Source organism: Dromiciops gliroides, chromosome 3 (genome assembly GCF_019393635.1).
Source record: "Dromiciops gliroides isolate mDroGli1 chromosome 3, mDroGli1.pri, whole genome shotgun sequence".
Lineage (NCBI taxonomy): Eukaryota > Metazoa > Chordata > Mammalia > Microbiotheria > Microbiotheriidae > Dromiciops > Dromiciops gliroides.
Window position 1 is genome coordinate 360,372,388 of NC_057863.1, and position 18,048 is coordinate 360,390,435.

Sequence of the window (18,048 nt, forward strand, 5' to 3'; positions counted from 1 at the left end):
GGAGTACCTGAGTTCAAATCCGGCCTCAGACACTTGACACTTACTAGCTGTGTGACTCTGGGCAAGTCACTTAACCCCAATTGCCTCACCAAAAAGAAAAAGTTTTAGGGAACAGAAATCGTGTAAATAAGAAACTATCACCTGTGGTCCTCTGGGTGCTTTGCCTATACCCCATTTTTATGATAGGCAAGGCAAATACCCCAAGTAATCAACTTATATTGGTGGTTACAGATTTATAATCCTTCAATAATACCATTTAGTAACACGGTGTTTAATTCCCTGTAGCCAGTATTCAGGGAGGGAGGAAGAGAAAGGGAGAGAAAAAGAGGGGTAAAAATAGAAAGAGAGAGTTCTTCCTTCCTTAGATTTAAACCTGTATTTCTTATGTTGAAATATATAACCACTTCCTCTCAGTACCTTAATAGGAAGAATAAAAAGAATATAAGAATCTTTCATAAAGATGTCCCACTGATTAGAAAATCTCCCTCTGGTAGCACGGTAGAATAAAGCAATGTTTGGTGCTAGTAAAGAGGCAAGCTAATAGATACAATTTTGATGTCTTAAAAGATTTCCCTCAGTACTTCATTCTTGTGTAAAAGGAAAATGTTCTATTACTTCATGATTATTAGGCCTATAATTATAATCAGGGCCACATCTAAAGGTATCAGAAGGGAACAAACACACAAAGGGGCCCTAAATATCTTCAATGAACATAGACTAGAATATAATTTTTTATTATTGTTTTTGCTCTTTTTGCAAATGCAATTCAGAGGGCTTTCCAATGGAGGGCATCCAACCCAAATCAGAATGTCAGCTCCTACAGGACAAAGAAGGTGCTTATACTGTAACATCAAGCACAGAAGTTTAAAAAAAGAAAAAGCATGAATCCTGCTTGAAATAATCACCAGCTGTATGACCTTGGGCAAATCATGTAAACTATCAGAGCCTCACTTTCCTCTTGGAATAATTGGAGTAATTGTACATCCTAAATGAGGATAATCATAGCACCTACCTTACAATTTCAATGTGAAGACAAGATGAGGTAATATATGTACGGTGCTTTACAAACCTTAAACCTATATAAATGTGAGTAATGATGATAATAGAGGAAGAGGGAAAAAAAGAAATAAGAAAAAAGAAACCTAGTTCATCTGTGCTCACTCACTTTAATAAAAAGGAAATGATATATTGACAACAGTGAGACAAGGGCAACTTAAGAAAAGTAAGGAGGAAATATATGTGTGCATATATATGCATATACATGCCTATGTACATACATGTGTGTATATACACATACATACATATATGATATGCATGTATACATATAGTATATATAGTATACACACACACATTAAGAGACAAAAAGGATGAACATCAGAGAATAAAAACAAATACCTTGTTTGTGTCCATACCTTTCACCAGATCAAGTAAAAGCCTAAAACTGTGGCTGCTCCATGGGCTGCCCAGTTGAGCAACCCTGGGGCCATTTCCTCTTCTTTTGCTTCTCTGGTGAAGCCTATGGACCCTTTTTCAGAATAATATTTTTAAATAATTGAAGAATATGCTTCAGTTAGAGGTCTATGAAAATAAAGATGTCATTTTTCCCCATCCAACTTCATGGACCCCCTGAAATCTCTCCAAATAACATCAGCTGAAATAGACAGATACAAGGTGACCAAAGAAAATTCAGAACTTGATACTTTATTCAGAGTAATCCCAGATTCGCTCATTATTTTCTCTCAATTTTCCACAATAATCACACCACTCAGACCATCACAATAATAGCTACCAGAGTAAAGAACCACTTAGCTATTACATTATGAATTAGAAAGAATCACGGCCCATTACAGGATTAAGTCTCGTTATCTGTACAGCTACTAAAGAACTGAAGCACACTGTTCAGAGAAATACCTGCTGTTGGTTTTCATGAATTTCAATGTATTTAAAACTATTCATGTTTTGTTTTGTTTTTTAAGAAATAAATCTAGCATTGTGGAGTCAGGGTGGGAACCCTCCAAAACTGTTCACAGAAGTGGTGATATCTGGGAATTTCAAGGAGCAGTTTCCGCAGTGTTCAAATATCTGTTAAAATGGAAGCTCTGAGTGGGAAAAATGATTATGAAAAGCAAAGGAGATGGCCCCAAGGCTGTTCATCTACACAGCCTGTGGAGCCTGCCAAGAGAAGTTTTAGTTTTTTCCTTGATCTGAGATGACAGGTAGAGTAATTTTTAAATGACTGCATCCTCCTGCTGATTAGTCTGTCACAAACCCATCACCATCAAGGGCAGGCCCAGAGAAAAGGACACATTTCCAAATTGTGAATGTAAGGCTGGAGGTCACTGAATTTGCCAGGCAAATGTGGGGAAAGAGCTGGATGGGAAAGATGAGAGCACCATGGAGACCATGCTAAGCAATTCCAAGAGGAAGCCAGTCACCTAACATTTATGAAGCACCTACTATTTGCCAGGCCTTGTGCTAAGTGCTAGGGACACAAAAACAAATTAAACAAACAACAACAATCTTTGCTTTAAGGACCTCATAGACTAATGGAGGAGAAAACATATAAAGACCAGTGCCTATACAAGATAAATGTCGTACATAAAGAGGATAAATTGGAGGTAATCTCAGAGGAAAAGCACTAAAATTAAGGAGGACTGAAAAAAGCTTCTTAGGTTGGGCCTTTAGCTGAGTCTTTTTTCTTTTTTCTTTTTGTGGGCAATGGGGGTTAAGTGACTTGCCCAGGGTCACACAGCTAGTGTCAAGTGTCTGAGGCTGGATTTGAACTCAAGTCCTCCTGAATCCAGGGCTTGTGCTTTATCCACTGTGCCACCTAGCCACCCCTCTTGAGCTGAGTCTTGAAGGAAGTGAGGGAAGAAAGAAAAGTGTTCCAGGCATGGGGAACAGTCAGTGAAAATGTTCTGCATCCACAAATGGAGTGGCTGGTGCCAGGAGCAGCCAAAGACAATCTAACAACCTCACAGGCAATAAGAAAATGTAAAATGATTAAATTCTAGGAGAGCACCCTGGCTGCACAGTTCCAATTAATACTTAAATGACCCTGAATGACACTTTTAAAGATAAGCCCAGGGTCAGATAAAATAAACCAATTGAAAATGTGCTACAGCAATAATATTTGGCAGCAAGGGCTACACGCTTTATTCTTTTTCTTAAAGGAGACAGGAAAAACAAGAGTTGGGATGATATGTGGAGGCATTTTCACAAGTGCTTTAACCGTAATGGACCATGGCTGGAATACTCTTCTGCTGTCCTCTTCTCACTTTTACCTTTTAGAATATCTGGTGTTGGGGGCAGCTAGGTGGCCCAGTGGATAGAGCACTGGCCCTGGATTCAGGAGGACCTGAGTTCAAAGCCAGCCTCAGACACTTTACACACTTACTAGCTGTGTGACCCTGGGCAAGTCACTTAACCCCCATTGCCCCACCTCCAAAAAAAGAATATCAGGCTTTTTAAAAGACAGCTCAAAACCCACCTTTTGCAAGAAGCCTTTCCCAGCAGCCCCAGCTGCTCCTGTTTTCCTCTCTAAGGTAACCTTCCAACTTTCTTCTATATAAATATCTTGCATGTATCTTTATAAGTACATGTTGTTCCCCCCATTAAAACATAAGCACCCTGAAGGCAGGTTCTGTTTCACCTATGCCTTTGTATTCCTAGTGCTTACCACAGTGCTTGGCACATAGTACATCAGCACTTATTAAAACACTTATAAAAAAAAAACACTTATTGATTGATCAGTGTTGTGAGACAACAGAACACTGAACTGAGGAGAGCTGGATTCTTCCCCTTACCAGGTATATGATCCTGGGCAAGTCATTTCCCCTAAGGTTGGCCTCAAGTTTCCTCACCTGTAAAATGAGGCTGGGAAAGCTTTGGTAAGCTTTTAGTTGTTCCTGCTCTACAATTCTAGGCTTACATATAGATTTCACTTCTACACCTCTATCTAACAGGGTCCCTCTATCAAAAGGTTACCAACAAAAGAGATGAAGTGGCTTTCAAATGAGTCACAGAAATATTAAGTAACTTATCCACCATTAGCCACAAAGTAAGTGACTGTCAGAGCCAGGACTAAAATTCAGGATTTCTCAGTTAGCCAATCTTTGCTTACAGCCAAGGCATATCCAGCTGCTACAAAGTAGCTAAGTGCTCTCAATGCCCTGGAGCTTAAGGAAATAAAGTAAATGAGGAAGCCACACTTACCTTTAACGATTTGTTTAGCACAAGCGTTGTAAACCTGTTCTTGGCTTGTGTTGGGTGGTAGCACTCTGTCAAAGACATAGGGCTTGCCTTGCTAAAATGAGAAAAGAAGAAGAAAGAAGACAGAATAGGAGAAACCTATTAGAAGATATGAAAATACAAGGAGTAAATCTCAATACTCATTCAGCAGAATCCTATCCTCTAACCTGTCCATTTAGGACAAATGTAACAGAGGGGTGTGGTAAGATAATGGAATTTGGCAGACTGATTGGGATGGGCCACACCTGTCCTGTCCTGAGTGATGTATGGTGCTGATGTCAGGAGGAGAAACCACTTTCCAATCAAGTTTGAAGGACCTCCCCTTTTGGAGGAAGGAGAGTAAACACTTGCTGAGGGGAGCACACTCTCTTTCCGGGGTGTGAGCTGCAGGAGCAGGCAGAAAGAGTTTCTTTCCTGGCAGTTTTGTCCTCAGATCCCTGACTGCAAAACTGTTTCCCATTGAAGCTATGGACCCCAGGTGGTGAGTTAACATACGAGCCCTGCTCTTTTGAATTAGCTGAACTGGAAGCGAGTTTGGGGATTATATAGATTTAGGTTACAGTTAGGGGGATTATCCATATTTCTTTTTCCCCATTCCCTCGTCTTTGATTTTATTAATTTCACCTTTGCTGTTTATTTTATTCCCATTAATAAAACCTAATTCATTTGTGGAAAAGAGGCTATTAGGCTCCTTTCTTATTGGCCTGGAAGAAATATCTAAAAAGGCAGTTTGGAGGGGAGGGAGCTTTGGACCCAGAGGTCCCTCATTATTTCTGGGACCCCAACATTTTGGCAAGCCACTCAATTAACTCTCCCTATATTAAATTTGGCCCCCACAGGGGCCAACATGAAAGACTCTACACATGAGTCACTTTTATTCATATTCTAAATATGCAAATATTTGCCCCATCTGGTTTTTGAGTTCATGAAAATCCAGGTTTTTCTATTCCCAAGTCTCCTTCCTTCTCCTGTAAGGCAAGCATAGCTGGGAAGTTTCGAAGGCATGACTGCAAAGGGCATATTTTTTGTAGGTGAAAGCCCCTCCAGAATAATGACAACTCTACCCTCTTCCTCTCAATGCTCAGAGTTACCATCCCCCAACACCCCCACACACACACACAAAACCAAAACAAAACAAAATGCATCCTCAATGTATAGCAAATAGGACAACTATCCAGGGCCTCAAAGGTTTTTTTAGGTCAATTGGATAGTAACTGCTCAGAAAAGCACTTTGTATAAGGGGAAAAAAAGATTTGAGCTGTCTAGGTATAAAATCAGTTCATAAACCATGTCTCTTCCCCCTTAACACCAAACCAAATCCAATATAATTACTCTTCTTTTCAACATACAATGCTGCAAGCTGCCATTTTGTCTTTTCTTTTCCCCACTTAAGGCTACCCATATTTTTCACTTTAATATGATTTTACCCCTATAAAATGCATGTTTATCTATTTGGAGATGAGTTTTGGGAGGTGGGAAATGGAAGGTTGAAGAGAAGAAAATGATGTGATTTTTCTATATCTTCAATGCTAGGGATGGTCGTGGGCCCAAAATTTCCCTGGTGACCACCCTTATCTCTAAATCAGGGCAACAGTTCAGAATAAAATTGCAGCACAAGGCATGTTAATTCTTGTAAACCTCTCAGTCAGGTGTCTAGCTCTATAAGTGGCACAACATTTTTAGTTTTATGATTCTGTCAGTGGCACAGAACTGTCAAGGAGTACCCACAAATTTCTCACCATTGAATCATGTATTCCCTCCACAGGACTCCATTCATTTAGCCAGTGTGACTGAGTTTTATTTGTGAAAAATAAACTGGGTCATATCTGTGAGCTCCTTTCCAATACTCCATACTTTAGTATTCCCAGGATTCCTTTAAAAAATTATTGAATCCTGTCTCTATGGAATGGTCAGAACCAGTCATACCAGTAAAAATTAGAGATATGACTTAAAATTTTTATTGAGGGAAAGAACAATTTATCCTGTTCAAATATCAATCAGCAGTAAAACTCCAATTCTTCTTTCTTTCCTTTATTAGGATGCAAAAAAACCCCTCAATATTAAATATTTTTGAAAGATCATAAACACTGTTTAAATCTTTCTTCCCTCAATAAGTCACATTGATTTTGTATAATCAATTTTTCTCTTTAAATGGCATTATATATATATACTACTCTCATAGCCAGGACTCAAGGTCAGCCTTCTATCTCCAATCAGAGTGGTTTTAGGGATTCTGGAAAGGTCCTCCTCTGCCCCTTTTCATTGTCTGATGCCAGGCATTGCAATAGACTTTGGCTTAAGGTTTTGTTTCCTGTTTAAAACACAGATATGTCTGGAGGAGACAGTACTTGAAGTGCTCTCTCTAATTATACTCCAATATGGATTTTGTCAGACTGGCCAAAAGTCCTGAAGGTCAGGGAGCCCCTGGTTGTGTTGGTTTTTTCGGGGGGGAGGGGGGGGAGGGAGGGTGAGAAGGTGAGTTAGAATATAGAAAGGCATGCATAACTGGGGTTGTGAGAAATGTTGCCTACTTCACAGTTATGTCTAGAACCAGCCCAGTTCACAACCCAGCTAAAAGTTTGATTTTCTATTATTTGTGCAACTGAAATGATTAGCCTCAAGCACAAAATTTAACCTGAATCTGAAATTTCTTTAGTATAGGGAAGGCCTGGTGAAGAATTTTTCCTAAGAAAGCCTATGAACAGGGGCAGCTAGGTGGTGCAGTGGATAAAGCACCGGCCCTGGATTCAGGAGGACCTGAGTTCAAATCCAGCCTCAAACACTTGACACTTACTAGATGTGTGACCCTGGGCAAGTCACTTAACCCTCATTGCCCCACCCAAAAAAGGGAAAAAAGCATATGAACAACTGTTTTGCAATGTATAGTCTCAAGAGAGTTGACTGGGTCATAGACAGCTAAAGTGACTTGCCCAGAGTGACCCATATTGTATATGTTAGTGGTAGGCCTTGAGTCCAGATTTTCTTGATCCTGAAGATGCTTTCTATCTGCTGCACCAACTGTCTCAGCCATAAGTTATCTTAGCAGCATCCCCTATTCTTAGTGGCTTCACCTATTTGTCAATCTGATAACAGTCAAATGAAGCAGGGAGCAGAGTGAACAAATAGGAATTTGACTATTTATCCACTGACCACTTTGGAAAGAAACACAAATACAGCTTATAGTTCATCTAAAATAAATCCAACATATTTACAAATCTGATTTTAATCACCAAGATGAATCACCTTGATAACAACAATATCCTAGGTTGGGGGACAGGATCAAGGCAAAAATGCTAACCTATTACATATTGGACATAGGAAGAAAGAATGTTCCTGGCAGGCTCCCTGATCTTTTTTTTTCAGCATTTACATTAGAAAGAGAGTGGGGAGAGAAGAAAGGAAGTCCAAATATATTCCCTGAGCTTCAGTCAAATGGTAGGTACCATTTGTCAAGTGCCAAAGAAGTAATACGGCAGTTTTCTATAACCTGTTATTAACTGCCAAAAAGGAAACTGCCTAAGAATCATTATAACTGTATATTGAAAAAAGGCAGAAATTAGAAAATGAACACTTACAAAATCTATCTTGTCAGTACTAAACATTAACAGACTAACAATGGAGGGGAAAAATTAAAACGCTGTTGTTACATTTCTTTTCTTGTCTCGAATTGGTAAGTAGGGGTTCATTTTAAGGTAACATGAAAGTCTTCATGGGGCAGCTAGGTGGCACAGTGGATAAAACACTGGCCCTGGATTCAGGAGGCCCTGAATTCAAATCCGACCTCAGACACTTGACACTTACTAGCTGTGTGACCCTGGGAAAGTCACTTGACCCTCATTGCCCTGCAAAAACAACAACAACAAAAAAGCCTTACTGACAGAATCCATTCAGGTATTTAATTTTGGTTTTGGAAGAACTGAGGGACAATGTAATACAGTCAAAAAAAGAGCTAGCCAGGAAGATCTGGATTCAAATCCTACCTTTGATACATTCTGTCATTATGTGTCATTTGATACATTCTGACTGTGTAACCCTGGACAAGTCTTTTAATTTCTCAGTGTTCTTAGCAGCTCTCTTTAAGACAGAGTTATAGAAACAGGGGCAAACTCTTTTGGTAGAGGGAATTTCCTGACTTTGAGATTTCCTGTACCAATGAAATCACAGGTCTAGTCCATATCCCTTTTGAAGAGCTGCATAGGGATGTCCTTGGTATATCTAGTCAATAAGTGCTACAAATGACATTTCGCTTGGATAATATTATGAAAAGCTTCACTGACTAGATGCAGTGCTCCAAAGAAGGATTCTCTCTCATCTCGAATATGATGGGTTTCCCTTTATCAGAGATCCAGCTTCAAAGTTCACACTTTGCACAAATAATAAAAAGAAGGAAGTCAGTGAAGAAAAAAGAAAAGTGTGTCAATCCTAGAAAATTCTGGGGTGGGAGGAAAGGGAAGTGTGATTGCTTCATGAAGATAGTAGATCTCATGTAACTAAAAATAAGGGACAATGAATTTTCCCCAAGGCAGTTAAGTTCCATAAAAAAACAGAAAGAAAGGTTTCATATTGCCAAGCAAAAATGAACACTGCAGTCAGCATTCCTGAAATGTGCATCTGGATCAGATTTCTTCTATTGGTTACTGTTTATCTGAAGAAAAGCCAGCTCATCTTTTTTGATCAGCTCCTAACAGTAAATGCATTCATTTTCAGCACCAGCACCCACATATACTTTGAGGACAGCTCCCCTGAAATGTGCTTGCACATTAGGTGGAAGTAACTAGCATCTTCCAAGATTTAAAATAGGGTCTGTGGTTTCTAAAGGATTCCTGAAGTGATCCTACTATCTAGCAAGGTGACATTTCACTGAGTAGGACTTCTTATTCTGATCTAGTGTAGGAGCAAATCTGCAATTGAATTGATCAATATCTAATGCAGTAAGTTTGATTTTAATCAACTTGATTGGTGTCAAATGTCTGGCTTAAGTTAACTTTATTAAAAAAAAAAAAGAAGCATTTTTTTGCTGTTTGATAAAATTATTGAACCATAGGATATAGTGCTGGAAAGTATCACAGAGATCATCCATGACCAACCCCTTCATTTTACATCTTGGTGCATATTCTTTGAAACTCAAACTTTGATATAGATGTTATTTTTTAAAGTATGTTGAACATCCAGAATTAGAAGCTTTAAAATTTTCTGAGATTTTGCACCTATACTCAGAAAGCTGTAAGGTAACTTAGCTATTTCATTTAACCAAGTTAATTTTGGCATATTAGGAAGTATTCATTCCCAAGAGACATCTAAATGGTTTTATTTAATTCTTAAAATGTATATTTATCTTTTAAATCATACATGAAGTATATTAAGATTGCTGATATTATTTTTATAGAACCATGAGATAGAAACAATTTTATTTTTGTCTTTGGATCCCAAGTGCCTACCATGCTGTTTTACATATAGAAGGTACTTAATGATTTTTCTTAAATTGCAATTCTTGTTGAATGCTTACAGTTAAAATTAGACCTTTAAGTTTGAGACAAGAAACTTCAGATAATTCAAAAGTTTCAACTTTATTCTTCCCACTTCTTCATAAAGGGGACAAAGAAAAAGAAGCTTTCCTACTTTGTAAAGTTTCCATAAAACTCCTTGATTTAGAATGTATTATTAGTTCAAATAAAGAAAATATTCTTTCTTAACCTGAAGAATGGATTGCTGTCAAAGTTGGATTAGCACTCCTCACTAGTCCCTGATAAATTCACATGTCAATAGTATATCTCTTTTTAACTTTATGAGTTATTAGTATTTCCTAATGAATCATACTGGGTCTTGGAGTTCATTAAAATAGATATTGTAGCAGCAGCTAGGTGGTACAGTGGATAGAGCACTGGCCCTGGATTCAGGAGGACCTGAGTTCAAATCCAGCCTCAGACATGACACTTACTAGCTGTGTGACCCTGGGCAAGTCACTTAACCCCAATTGCCTCACCAAAAAAAAAAAAAAAAAAAAGGGAAGGGGAGGGAAGGGGAGGGGAGGGGAAAAAAATGGATATTGTAGTGCATGGTTGCTAAATGACCATTATAGTCAACTCTTCTATACAGAAGATAAAAACTGACCCTAGTCCTGAATATTGATAAGAAAATTCATTTGAGTTTTCATATACCTCTTGAAACCTATAAAATGTTTATTAAAAGCTACAAGAATATATTGCTTCAAATAAAGAGGCATCATAGTTTACTAGTGCGATTGATGGAAAGAGAAGAGTGCTGCCTTGTATTATACGTTTTAAGAGGTTTTCAGTGAAAGGTATTTTATAATCAGTTCTTCCCCCACCCAAACCCCCTCCCCCCCCACCCCACCCCCACCCCCGACTTTTTCTCATTTGCCTATGCTCATATATCCAATTTTAAATCTCACACTAGAAAGAGTGGAGGATTTGGAATCAAAGAACCTGAGTTTAAATCCGGGAACTTGCCACTTTTGTGACGTTGGACAAATCACTTAAGTGATCTTAGAATCAGTTTCCCAGTGTGTAAAACAAAGGGGTTGGACTAGATGACCTTAAGGTTCCACTGGGCTTTTAAATATTATAATCCCTGTTTTTAATTTTTTGTTGTTTTCCAATAATGTCCAACTCTTCGTGACCCTATTTGGGGTTTTCTTGACAAAGATTCTGGAGTGGTTTGCCACTTCCTTCTCCAACTAATTTTACACAGATTAAGAAACTGAGGCAAACAAAGTTAAGTGACTTGCCCAGGGTCATACAGCCAGTAAGTGTCTGAGGTCAAATTTGAACTCAGGAAGATGAACCTTCCTGACTCCAGGTTCTAAATTCTCTCCACTTTGCCAATTAGCTGGATGGCCATTTAGATTCTATGTGGCATAATGGATAAGGTTGCTGATACTAAACATTTTCCATGCTGATTCTAATAAAGAAGATATTTAGGGGCAGCTAGGTGGTGCAGTGGATAGAGCACCGGCCCTGGAGTCAGGAGTACCTGAGTTCAAATCCGGCCTCAGACACTTAACACTTACTAGCTGTGTGACCCTGGGCAAGTCACTTAACCCCAATTGCCTCACTAAAAAAAAAAAAAAGAAGAAGATATTTAAATAAACTATTTTCTGGTTTTTCTCTCCAACTTCCTTTAACCCTGAAAACAGAAGTTCTGTGTGTTATGCTGTGGGAAAAGAGTGCTGGATATAGAGTCAGAGTATCTGATTTCAACTCCCAAGGTTATTGCCTACTCTATGTGACTTTAAGCAAGTCATGTAGCCTTTCTGACCTGTTTCTTCATTTGTAAAATGGCTTGGGGGGAGGGGATGCAGCTTAAATGAGCTCTCAGCTCCCTTTCACTTCCAAACCTATGAATTTGTAAACAGGAAGATCTGGATTCAAATCCTACCTGACAGTTTTGAGCTGTGTGGGCATTTTCTCCACTGAGTTTAAAATAACATTTACATAGGGTTTTTTTTTTATTTTTTTAAAAGTTAACCAAAACAAATTGTTTTTAAAAACCATTAAAAAATTTTTAATCCAATTTTAAAATAGTAAATCCAGTTTTATACATGCTGGTTTCAAACACCCAAATTTTCAACCATCCAGCAAATTAATAGGCACCCCCCCCAAATACCTCATGATAATGATTTTTCAACTTCCATGGCTATTGTGTTGATGTTTCTAGCTAGCATGTCAACTTCGGAAGAAAGGTACGTCACACCCAAAGGATGTACAAATGCAGCTCTATTCAGATAACAGTGTGGATGATCAAGCAAGCATCATCCTCTGAGATTAAGCATTAAATCATTTCTCAGGGGACACATCTGGGTATAGTAAACAAAGGTAGTGAGATCACCGAAGTAGCTAAATAATTAGGGAAAGCAATGTTTACATAAGAAGCTAAAATCGAGAGTTGTAGGGGTTGAAGGATAAAAGAAGATAAGTCTTCAAGAAAATCTTTCTTCTGCTAATTAAGAATTACTGAAGTGGGTAAACTCCTAAAGCAAAAGGCTGAAATACGAGAGCCAGATTGCCTCAAGTCAAGGTTTGCACAGCTGATGGAAGGGAAATTTTGATTGCCAGTCACATACAAATTGATTAGACTTAAAGAGGGGAGAAACTCTCGAGAAGCCATCTAGTTCAAATGCTGTTAAAATGAGGATTCTGAGGCCCTGGGGAATGGGGTTAAGTGACTTGCCCACAGGTCACAAGTAGTACAGCCAGTATTTGAACCTACAGCCCCTTGAATTCAAGCACAGTGCTTTTCCAGTATGCCATCTTGTCTCCTATTCATGCACATTCTTCTCAAGATGCAAATGTAGTCAGCCTAATTTTACAGTAGTGCCTTGATTTATAGTAATCCTTATTAGTGCATGGCTAAGATCAATAATAATAATAATTAGTATTAATATGGTGCTTTAATGTTTGCAAAGTGCTTTACAAATATTATCTCATTTGATCCTTACAACAACCCCACTGGGCCAACCTCGCTGCCTCTAACTTACTAGGAATCCTACACAAACAACAAATGGTGCTGCTCCGCACCTTTAGCCATATTTCTAAATAATAGATTCTGAATATGCAATTCAGATTAACTTCAGAACAGAGGGGAAAGTAAGGAAACATGTAGGCAACCTTGCCAGTACAATTAAAACTATTCAGACTTTGATTCAAATGCAACTCCAGAACTTGAAAGAGATTTTTTTCAACATGTAGAGCATGAGGGAAATGAAACATTTGAAGGGTTGGAAAATAGGAACTATGAAGAAAAAGTGACACTCGGTTACAGGGGATTCCACTGTTTATGGCTCCTGAATATATGGAAAGGATCAAAAGAAGCTTCACCTTTTTAGTCTCATACATTTAGATACCAGGTTGCCATGGAAATTTTCCTTTCTAATAACATCAAATTCATTTGTCCTGAGGCGATTTGTACCATTTCAACTTTTAATGTTCTTGAAACCTCTTAAACCAACTTTTGAGATTTTTAATTCCAGATTAGTCCAGACTCCAAAGTGCTTCTCTGGTGCCTTGTGTTTTTAAAGCTCTTAAAGATAATGCATTGATGTCTTCAGCATTAAGGCTGAAGTCATGTTTTCAATGTATATTGATGCAACTAAACTCCAGGGTGCTTTGAGGTCATCAGAGCATTTCTTTGAATTTAGACAAAAGATTCCAAGGACATTTACAGGAAAGAATAAAGGAAGTCAAGCCCAGTTGTCATTATACAGAAGGCTCACATTTTGTGCCCTAGGTTCCAATTATGAAATTGGAATTCTTGTTCGAGTGTGGATTAGACTAGACGGCCTCCAGGGTCATCATGATGCTGTGAATTGAGATTAATTATTTCTCAGGAGGGAAGGTTGAGAATCAACATAGTAGTCTCCCTGGGCAATATAGTTTTGCTACAAAGAAGTCAGTCATGTGATCAAAGTTGTTCTTTCATCTAGTAAGGACTAAAAAGCCTAAAACTGCAATGAAAAGGATTTAGGCTACTACTATGGCTAAGCCTGTGATAAAGGGCACAAGCTTCATCCAATTCAGCTGGAATAGGGGAGGAGCAGGAGGATGGGGGAGGAACACCACCAGCCATGGAATAATCTGCCTCCAGCTGATCCTTTGTATGAAGTAAACAGTCAGTAGGAAGCATCAGCTTCCCTCTAGTCTCTTGGTTGTTTTCCTTCTACCCACCCACCTCTAACTTCCCCCTTCTGTCTTTCTACCAATAAATTCAAATAGTGATAGCCCCTAGATCTGGCATTTCTTGGCTCCTTTGAATACCAGGCTTTGAATTTTCAGTAGTGTTTGTGCCTTTGATTTGCTTATGCCCTAAACTTGGACTATTCCTGAGGGTATTCTGAGGTTTGTAGACTTTCTTAGATCGTTTGCCTACTGATCTCTTGTGCTAAACTTACCATAGATTGGTCCTTCCTGAAGGGTTAGCTAGATACAATACAAAGTTTAAGGAATATTTTTTTCCTGTCAATTAACAAAATCCATCTGCAGTGCTAAAATACTGTATTTCCTGAAGGCAGAGGACTGAACTAATTATTTTCCCTCACAAGACCATCAGTACTACCCATTATCAAGTTCTTAAAGTACCCATCTGCAAACTCTTTCCTTCATTAAATTCCTCCAATTCCTAACCATGCCGTGGATATGACCCTCAACAGCCCTGGCAGATCCTTCCAAGTTGTAAAGACTCTGACCATAGTACTGGTAAAAAATTGTATCTTGTCATGAAGTTCAAAGAGGACTATCCACTAGAGGATGAAATACCAGGTAATAGTTTTCAGCTTATGAAAACAATCTACTAAAATGTGGGAAAAGTTACAATCTCATCCACTGAGGGAATATTGCCTACAACAAAACTACAGCTCTCTGAGGAACTGAAATATGTGCTAGGCACTCAAGATAAAAAGATATATCATAACTATATGATCCTTGCACTCAACTGAGAAGGTTATGATCTAGTCAGGGGGAAAGACATATATAAAGAGATGAAGAACTAATAATACAAAACAGTAAATACAATTTTAAAATGTTGGCACCTTGATGGATCTATGATTTCATCAGCTCCAATGTGCAGATGAGAACGCATCTATTACTTCCCACTTGATACAAAGTTTATCCATTTAGTTCCATGAACCCTTTTCTGAGCTGCTATCTAATATGCTGGAGGATCCAATATCCTTCCTCTAGATCTCTTGACATTGCATGGATAACAATAAAACATGTAGGCTATGCAGTGGTTATCCCCTGATCCTGCTTCATGACCAGCCCCATCTCCTTTTTCAGTCACATTTCTCTGATACAAATGTTAATTCTATAGGAATTCAGGAAACATAGATCTCACCACATGCTAGCTAGGGCTAAGAGGAAGGACTTGAATGAGACAATGAGACCTGAATGAAGGCTAGGACTTAGAGATCAAATTTTGCTGCAAAGGGCTGAAATTTTTAAATGAAAATCACAAGATCAGAGTTTTAGAACTGGAAATGTTGATCATTGAGATGACGTTAGAGACCAGTCCTTTTACAATCAAAGAAAACAGGCTTAGGAAAGTGAAAAGATTTGATCAAAATAACATGCCTAATTAGTGATGAAGCTCAGAATAGATAGAACCCAGGTTTCATGAACTTGTCTAACACTATGTTAAAGTATATATTTAGTTTAGCTGAACATCAGGAAACTTCATTGAGGACTGGGGTGATATCGACTTTATGCTGAGGACTGGGGTGATGTTGCTTTTTATACTCATGCTTATCACACTATATCATAAATAATAGGTAATTAATGACTAAATAACTTCAGAAATGAACAAACTGCCCTCAACAATGTTATCTTCCTCAATTCAAGACTGGACTATCATTGTTTTCCTGGATTTTTTCCCCAATCCAAAATGATTTCTTTCTTTCTTTTCTTTTATTTTTATTTTTTGCAGGACAATGAGTGACTTGCCCAGGGTCACACAGCTAATGAGTGTCCAGTGTCTGAGGCTGGATTTGAAATCAGGTCCTCCTGAATCCAGGGCCAGTGTTTTATCCACTGTGCCACCTAGCTGCCCTCCCCCCAAATGACTTCTTTTTTTTTTTACATATAAGGTATTTTATTTTTTCCATTACATGTAAAGATAGTTCTCAACTTTTGTTTATACAAGCTTTACAATTTCAGATTTTTCTCCCTCCCTTCCCTCCCCCCTCCCACAGACAGTAGGCAATCTGATATAGGTTATATCTATATATCTATATACATATACATATAGATATATATCTATACACACACATATATATAGACATAATAACATTAATCCTATTTCTGCATTAATCCTGTTATAAGAGAAAAAATCAGGGCAGTAATGCCAAACCTCAAAATAGAAAAAAAAAACCAATAGCACCCAAAACAAAAGAAATAGTATGGTTCAATCAGCATCTATACTCCACAGTTCTTTTTTTTTTTTCCTTGGATTTGGAGATCCTCTTCTATCATGAGTTCCCTGGAACTCTTCTGTACCATTTCATTGGTGAGAAGAATATAGTCCATCACAGTAGGTCAACACTCAATGTTGATGATACTGTGTACAATATTCTTCTGGTTCTGCTCATCTCACTCATCATCAGCTCATGTAAGACCCTCCAGGTTTCTCTGAACTCCTCCTGCTCATCATTTCTTGCAGCACAATAGTATTCCATTGTATTCCTATACCACAACTTGTCCAGCCATTCCCCAATTGATGGGCACCCCCTCAACTTCCAATTCCTTGCTACCACGTAAAGAGCAGCTATAAATATTTTTGTACATGTGGGTCCCTTTCCCCCTTCCATGATCTCTTTGGGAAAAAGACCCAAAAGTGGTATTGCTGGGTCAAAGGGTATGCACAGCTTTATCACCCTTTGGGCATAATTCCAAATTGCTCTCCAGAATGGTTGGATCAGTTCACAGCTCCACCAACAATGAATTAGTGTTCCAATTTTCCCACTGCTTCTCCAACATTTATTATCTTCGTTTTTTGTCATTTTAGCCAATCTGATAGGTGTCAGGTGGTACCTCAGAGTTGTTTTAATTTGCATCTCTCTAATCATTAGAGATTTAGAGCATTTTTTCATATGGGAATAGATAGCTTTGGATTCTTCATCAGAAAACTGCCTGTTCATATCCTTTGACCATTTCTCAATTGGGGAATGACTTGGATTCTTATAAATTTGTTTTAGTTCCCTATATATTTTAGAGATGAGGCCTTTATCAGAAGTACTGGCCTCAAAAATTGTTTCCCAGCTTTCTGCCTCCCTTCTAATTTTGGATGCATTGCTTCTGTTTGTACAGAAATTTTTAAATTTAATATAATCAAAATCATCCATTTTGCATTTTATAATACCCAAATGACTTCTTGATATATCATTTTAGAACAAAGAAAGGGAAAAATGGACTTTGTACTTAAAACAGCAGCTATTCCACTTTCTAATTCAACTTTCAGAAAATATTAAATATCATTTAAGCTTCAAGCTGATGCACTAATCCTTTCTCCAACATTTCTGTCAAGTGTTCAACCAGCCTTTACTTGTTTCTATGACAGGGCATAGAATTAATAATTCACAAGGAAACCCATTCCGTTTGAACAGCTGTTAGAGAATCCTTCCTTCTTAGATTTCCTTGAAATTTGCCTTCCTAAACTGCAGTTCAGAAAACTCTTTCCTCACAACCTTATTTGCAAGAAAGTGAAAGTAAAAGTTCCTTTAAACATCAAACTTTTACTAAGCTCCTGCTCCACAGATGAGACACAGAGGAGAAAACTGATTTTCACAGAGGGTTCAATAACTGCTGTCATTCACCACGAGTGTGTGAATGAATGAATGGAAGAGAAAGAGCTCCAACCCAGATCTTGGCGGCCAGGTGGTGGTGTAGACAGATCGCTGGGGTCTGAAGTCTCCAAGACTTTTCTCAGACATTTACTAGCTGGGTGACCCAGAGTAAGTCCTCTTAACTCTTCCAGCTTCAGTTTCCTCATCTGTAAAATGAGGGGGTTGGATTCAGTGGTCTCTAATGTGCCTCCAGCTCTAAACCCATGACCCTAGGACCTAATTCCAAATGCAATGTTCCTTCCACTACAAGACCCTGCTCCTTAGAGTGTGCTTAATTTCCCTTCCATATGGCAGACCTGCAGATATTTGGAGGCAGCTACCCTATCACTATTGAATCTTTTCTCAAGCTGTATCATTTCTGAGGGGAGCAACCTTTGGGCAGAAGGAAACTGTCCCACTCTCACCTATGACTGCTACTAACAAGGTATACACACCAGCCTAGCTGA

The 18,048-nt window shown here is 38.4% G+C and overlaps 1 protein-coding gene across 1 annotated transcript in view; it reads right to left on the minus strand.

Annotated features, from left to right (window-relative positions):
* The window catches only part of KIF5C (kinesin family member 5C), a 238,666-nt gene that overhangs the window by 126,460 nt on the left and 94,158 nt on the right, over positions 1–18,048 (minus strand). Inside the window, exon 2 of the mRNA XM_043991874.1 lies at positions 4,216–4,306. Within this exon, the coding sequence (XP_043847809.1) occupies positions 4,216–4,306 (91 nt within the window). The remainder of the gene's footprint in view (positions 1–4,215; positions 4,307–18,048) is intronic.